We start from the raw sequence: 7261 nt of genomic DNA, 5'->3' as shown, positions 1-7261 counted from the left end.
CCTTTTGTTTGGTTGTTTGTTTTTGTTTTTTGTTTTTTTTTTATATTTCTATGCGTGTTTGTATCTATGTATGTTTTTGTATTGCATAAACGAGTAAAATAAACTATTAAGTATATATATATATATATATATATATATATATATATATATATATATATATATATATATATATATATATATATATATATATTCCAGTCTCCAGAAAAGAATCCCTTGGTTATAAATCATAAGTCATTCTATTATTCTGAATAAACTACAGGAGCTTTACAGTTGCAACTTTAGCCGAAACAAAAGTAGACTTCCCTTTCTAAGTGAGACATTAACTAATTTACTATTAAAAATCTTTTAGAAACAGGAAAGTCTCAATTACACATCATTAACGTGGATAATCATTTTTTTCTGTTTTGAAATATTGAAATACTTCACATGAAACTTAAATTTTTCTATACCGAGAAAGCTAATATATATATATATATATATATATATATATATATATATATATATATATATATATATATATATATATATATATATATATATATATCTTACACATGAACATGCCATGTAAAACGCAAGTGGGATTTCCATGAATCTATTTATACCAGCTGAAAATTTTCATTTATGACTTTAGGGTTTGTGTGTGTTTTGATGCTTTCGCTTGCACTTGGTAAGTTAAATATTTTATATGAACCAAAAAAAAAAAAACTTTTTTCTTTCCAATTTTTTTTAAATAAATTGACTTTTTGTAGATCATGGAACTTAAAGCTTCAACTATGGAGGACGATATGAACTATACAAGTTTAGAAGAGGACGGCTGTCCCTTATTTTTTCACAAGGACGCGGAGTCAGGGTATTTCTCGGGAATCTCAAATGTAAGTCTCAAAGAAGACAATCTCATCTCGTCGAAACAAAGCCTGCTTGAACCTCCACATGAACCACGAAAAACGCCAGAAAGCCCTGGAATTAGTCAGCCCTTAAAGCAATTAAACATTTCTTCTAGCTCTTCGACTCTAGCAATACAAAATACAGAGTTCTCAAAGATGGTGTGTCGAGATAAAAATGGTGACACTCAGCTCCATACGGCTATATGGCAAAAGAAAGTACAGACGGTTATCTACATTATAGAATGCATAGTTTCTGTTGACAGGGGATGGTTGAATTTTCCTAATTTAAAGCTGCAGACACCACTGCATGCTGCAACATTGCAAAGAATGGTTGAAATCGTTGCTTTTCTCATGAAAGAGAATGCGGATATAAGAATTTGTGATGACCAAGGTGATACACTGTTACATATCGCCAGCAGAGAAGGGTACGATGACATAGTGAAAACAATTCTAAATACTGGAGACAGACAAGTCGTCATAAGCTGCATAGAGACTCACAACTATAATGGTCAGACCTGTCTTCATTTAGCTGCTAACGGTCTACATTTTAGTGTACTTAGATTGCTTGTGTCCAGTGGTGCCGATGTGAATGTTAAAGATGGCATGTATAATTATACTATTCTTCACTGTGTCGTGCAAAGACACAGTTCTGAATTGCTGGACTACGTGTTAGATATAGAAAACATTTCTTTGGATGCCACGTCTTATGCCGGAGAAACTGCCTTACAACTCGCAGAGAGACAGGGATTCTGTGACATGTCTAAAGTTTTAAGGGAATATACGAACAATATACGCTCCAAATATTTGTGAGCCAATTTATTCCCTGAGCAGAAAAAAATCATTTTTTATAAACCATCTCGGTCTTTTTTTTTTACTTTAATCTTGTAAATTATGTTGTGAGATGAATAGTTATGTTATAAGACAAATGTGATCAACTACATTTCTGGATTACTGTGTATTTAAAAAATTTTACGATTGTATGTCAATGTTATAGATAATTGTGTAAATGCTATTTTTTTTTTTTAAAGAATACGTTTAGAATCAATCTTCCAAGTACAGCTGTATTATTTATGAAATATCATTTGTGATTTTCTTAATTTTAATGCCGCTCGCAACCTTGTGAGATGTACTTTTAAAACCCCATTTTTAACAGATTTTGTCATTAAGCAAATGAAAGAAGTGTTTCTTTTTATGGTAATTTTTTTCCTGTTTTACCTGTCAAATTAACACACACACACACACACACACACACACACACACACACATATATATATATATATATATATATATATATATATATATATATATATATATATATATATATATATATATATATATATATATATATATATATATATATATATATATATATATATATATATTTGAATAGACTATGTGCATTAATTGTTATAATACAGAGTATGTTATTTGTAACTGAATCATTTAGATTTGACTTATATATTATTGAAAACTAGACCTAATAGTGATAATTAAAACTGAAAGCGTACATCAGTCTATGAACAAAAATATACCATACTTGTATATGTAACTTGGTATCTATTTTATAAATAATTTAAATTTGCAGAAATTGATTTCAAGTTATTTTTGAGTGCATTATACTTCCTTTTATTAAGACGTAACATGCATTTAGTCCCCAAGAATGAATACCGGATATCACCAGATAACGCGTAATTATCTTTTTTGGTCCTAATGCTTCCGGGTACACACATGATAATAGGAGGACAGGTTTTTACGCGACAACTGCATTTAAAAATTAAATAAATTTGATAACAGGAATTTATTTTGAGATTGAATTTAGTAAAGTGTTGAAATCGCACCTGATATAGGTCGAAACATAAATATATCTAAATCGAAAGTACAATGTACACTTAACTGGTCTACCAATGATGTGTTTCTCAGGGATATAATAATAGAACATGGTAAGTATGTTTGTATTTTGATTGATAATTAATCATATTAATCTGTATTCACTTGTTTGAATGTTTTTATGCATAAGGTTTATCAAAATATATGTATTCGTTGCATATGTATATTCATGTATTTTCTTAAATTTAAGATATGGAAATGTATTTCGAAATGAAAGTGATAACTATGAAGAAGTACTATTTGTTTATTGTGTTTTATTTTGCCGAAGCTGAGTTAAATAATTACAAAAAGGGATTATACATTTGTGAATTCTTCACAGGTTATCAGGGAAAATTCTGTAAGAAAGAAAACCGGTCGCCTCGGTGAACTTAAGGAAGTTGGATAGTATGTTGATACACATAAACCGAGGGGTAAATTAGAATTGTTAATGATTTCTATTTAGGCCTTAGTGCTTTTTATTCATTTAAGCTTTAAAAAAGCATAGAAAAAAGTCTAATTAATTTATGTTCATCGATGAAAGCATATCTTAAAGAAACGGTTTTCCTAAATTTAAACTATTCAAGGTTGAATAATCAGTTTTTAATAACGAATATTACCTAGCGTATAAAATGAAAAACTTAATATTTTGTCACTGATTTGTATAAAAAGTAGTGTTTGCATCTTTTGCTTTATGATATCTACTTAACTGTCTAAAATATTACATTAAGGAATTCACTTTCTGACTAATATTCTCTCATATTTTATTTTGTACGAAAGGGCCGATGGATGACAGAATTCACAATATTCATGACATGGATCTTTCAGATCTGAGTCTTGAAACTGATGGTGGCGTCTGTGAGTCTCTTACAGGGATATTCAGGCAGATCATAGTTCCACCTATTTTTCTGCCTCTACATCTGTGGAATTCCATTACTGGTCCAGGATCCCCCTACTGTAGATTCTCAATCCTCTAATGACCAAACATTGGAATCTGCACAAGCAGATGAGTGCTCCATCTTATGCTTTGCAAGTCCAGAATCCGCACAAGCGGATCGGTGCTCTGCCTCATGCTTTACACCTCCGGAATCCGCACAAGCAGATCAGTGCTTAGCCTCATCCAATGCAATTCCAGAACAAAATGCCCACGTAACAGAAATCCCAAAAGAAGGCGAGGATCCCCATCAGTCTTTAATACCTACAGTTGCCAATCAAGCCAGTTTCTGGACTTCATGCGGGATTTCGGATCCAAATATTCAGAAAATGCTTCAGGAAGATGAAGATGGTGATACACAGCTTCATATGGCTATTATACAAGACTTAGTTCCTGTTGCTATCTATATTATTAGGTGTCTTTCTGCTGTCAACGCCGACCTTCAAAATAACAATTTACAAACACCTCCTTGTTTGGCCGTCCATACACAACATTTAGATGTTGTTGAGACTCTAATTGAATGTGGTGCGAGTTTGTCAGTTGTAGATAAAAATGGCAATACACCATTACATATCGCCTGCATATATGGATTTTATGCAACTGTACCTTCTTTATTGGAGAATGTAGAAAGAGGAATTGTTAAGAAGTGTATATCAATCCCAAATTATGCAGGGCAATCATGCATACATTTAGCTGCAGATAGAATGCATTTTTCCGTCATGCGTCTTTTGCTTAGTCACGGAGCAGACGTGAATGAAAGGGAGAAACTCTTTGGGATGACAATACTACACAACGCTGTAAAAACAGGCAATAAGCAGTTGCTCAAGTACATTCTACATTTGCAAGGCCTCGATTTAAACTCAGAAATGAATGATGGATATACACCTCTTTCACTGGCTTATGTTGAGAATCAACCTGATATTGTTGGTATGCTTAGACAAGTTGGTTGTACACTGTAATTTACCAAATAGCTTGATTTTTATTGATATCAAACAAACAATAGTAAAAGTAATGTATAGATAAGCTACATTACAATAAATAAATAAGTCATTGATTTAAAATATTCTTTGAGATTTGATAATTATTTTTGCATATAGAAAAATAAGAATATACATACAAGTTGAGACTTTTTTCTGAGCTAAGTATAACAAGATTGAATTTTACTAAATAAACTTATAATAATAATGACAAGAATGATAAATATAATGGACAATTTAGAGAATACATTATATTTCCATGTTAGCATGATGGGCAACCTTCCACACTTTCAAGAGTTTATATGCCTCATGCTAACTCACAGACTCCACAACTGATTCTGTGGACCTGTTGATAACTTATATTGTCATTTACAAACCTATACAAACTTTTTAAAACAATTTATAAATTTGTACATTATCGTATGATACTGTAGACAGTTAGGAGGGTTGTTCTATAAGTAATGCAAAAAAATCATCAAAAAATAAGAAAAGCACAGAAAGCAGTTCCTTTATATATTCAATCCCCTGTTAATCTTTACACGTCTCAAGTTTCTACCTTTAACCGGAACAACTCAGCGAACTCTTTTTGGGGCTAACCCAAGAGACATTGATGGATAGCACTTCCCTCGACAGATCTAAAATAGTAGCGTTTTCGTTTCATGTTTTTCTTGAATTTTTTTTACTAAAAAATGTCACAATGACTGAGATTTAACAAATACGGAGGATGGCTAAGCTCTGCAATCGTTCCTTTCTTCAAAATTTCCTTTACATCTCTATGCCTATTTACATCAGCGTTGTCACCTACAAGAAAATCACCACTGGTACCAGTATTTGAACTCCTGCTCATCTTTCCTTAATACAATTTTAACATAAAAACAACATTTTATGGTCCTTCGTTTGGGTGTAGGTATATGTGTTATTGGATCTCTCGAGTTAAAGGAAAACCCGTTTAAGACCTGTTTGGAGTTACGGCTTCTCTTTGCAATAATAGGGCAACAGCTTCCTCTCTATATTTTATCATTGACCTTTCATTTTGGCTAGAAACAGTGCACCCACCCATCACGCATCGCCATCCATCAAGCAGGTTTATCATACCTTCTTTTGTTAAAAATGTTTATATTTAAATAGACATTTGGTACATTTAATGCGTGTTTTCTTGTAGGCATCTGTAAGAAAATAATGTTCTTATTTGACAAAAATATTTTTTTTTAAATTCATATCCTTCGTCAGAACTCAATCAACTGTTGTGATGATAAAATGTTTAGTGTCTTAGCAACGTCTCTCGCAGAAAATCTGGCATTTTCAGATATCATGTTGCTCACAGCATCGACATTTTTTGGTGTTCCTACAGATCTCTATCAACCTGTTCGACTGCGAACTTCTAAATTCCCCTTTCCACTTTTGAATTTTCTAATCCACCTGAACACCGTACTGCGTGAAAGACTAGTCTTTTCAGATATCAAAACCATATTTTCATTTGGGTTCTTCAGCGATTTTTGTAATTAACCGCATTTTTCACATAAGCCCTCATTTTCATCTTCTTAACAGAGACCTTTTTTTAAACAGTTTTGAGCTCAGTGAAGCCTAGGAGATTTTAAGTAAAATTTTTCTTGTGTGAAAAAATAAAATTAACTGTTTCAACATTTATTATGATCAACCGTATGTTGCATTGCTTATTGAACAACCCTCGTATATCATGGCTTGATCTCAATAAAAGTGGATGTTATGTACTTGTAGCTTTTTTGTATAAAATGGGGTGGGAGAGGGGTAAGGTATGTAGCTTCATAAAGATCTGTTGCAGTAATTTTTACAGAAAGACTGTCCGATAGTATAGTACCTCTTTGTGTTTTGATACAACTAAATATATTTTTTTTCAATTCTGGTTAATTAAAGAACAAGTGCATTTCCGTTGGATAAAAGGTGCATTAATAAGATCAAACTATGAATTAAAAAAAAACAAACAAAATTATGGCAATTTACTCTATTGCAGTGAAAAATGAAGAAAGGCAAATAAGGCTAAGCCCAAAGAGGGTATCCTCAATAATTTTGTAACTCTTACACTTTTAAATATGAACGTCTTGTGCTTACTCACTCGTTTTACTTTCTTTATGATTTTTTCGCACCATCCACCCTTATATTGTGAATAAAAATATGTTCAAAAACCAAAACACTGGAATGTAAATAAAATAAAAGTAGATAATGCTATATTTGAAAGAAACTTCGAAAGAAACGGTTGGTCAGAATATGTTTTCTAGAAGTGCATTTCATACTGAGTATTTATAAAAATTTTAATGTAACTGAAGCCTATCTGATAATAATGACTTCTTTAAAAAAAAAAAGCTCCACTTTGACAATATTCTGTACTGTAAGTCAGTTCGAACGTTGACAAATATATGGCATGTAAAATATTTGTTTTTTTTTTTTTTTGTTTTTTTTTTTCATTTGTGTTCTATAATTTTCTATTTGAATCGTATTTTTCACAATTTGTATTGTTTATTTTAATTTGTATTGTATAATTTTTCCATTTGTATTGAATATTTTGATAAAACCATCAGTGAAATAGAAAAAAGACATCCCACAATTCACATTATAGAATTAAAATA

At 31.4% G+C, this 7261-nt stretch overlaps 2 protein-coding genes across 2 annotated transcripts; both read left to right on the top strand.

Annotated features, from left to right (window-relative positions):
• The first annotated feature begins 749 nt into the window (after nt 1–749).
• On the top strand, nt 750–1811 carry LOC133187722 (NF-kappa-B inhibitor alpha-like). Its single transcript, XM_061323122.1, has one exon. The coding sequence runs from the start codon at nt 753–755 to the stop codon at nt 1692–1694; it is 942 nt and encodes a 313-aa protein (XP_061179106.1). The 5' UTR covers nt 750–752; the 3' UTR covers nt 1695–1811.
• A 1655-nt stretch (nt 1812–3466) lies between these two features.
• On the top strand, nt 3467–4672 carry LOC133187721 (NF-kappa-B inhibitor alpha-like). The gene has a single exon (XM_061323121.1). The coding sequence runs from the start codon at nt 4011–4013 to the stop codon at nt 4638–4640; it is 630 nt and encodes a 209-aa protein (XP_061179105.1). The 5' UTR covers nt 3467–4010; the 3' UTR covers nt 4641–4672.
• The last annotated feature ends 2589 nt before the right edge of the window (nt 4673–7261 follow it).

The sequence above is a fragment of the Saccostrea echinata genome, unplaced genomic scaffold (assembly GCF_033153115.1).
Source record: "Saccostrea echinata isolate AGI-Se365-2 ecotype Australia unplaced genomic scaffold, CSIRO_AGI_Sech_v1 ptg000015l, whole genome shotgun sequence".
Classification (NCBI taxonomy): domain Eukaryota; kingdom Metazoa; phylum Mollusca; class Bivalvia; order Ostreida; family Ostreidae; genus Saccostrea; species Saccostrea echinata.
Note: the sequence above shows the minus strand (reverse complement) of the source record. Positions and strands in the feature narration are given on the sequence as shown.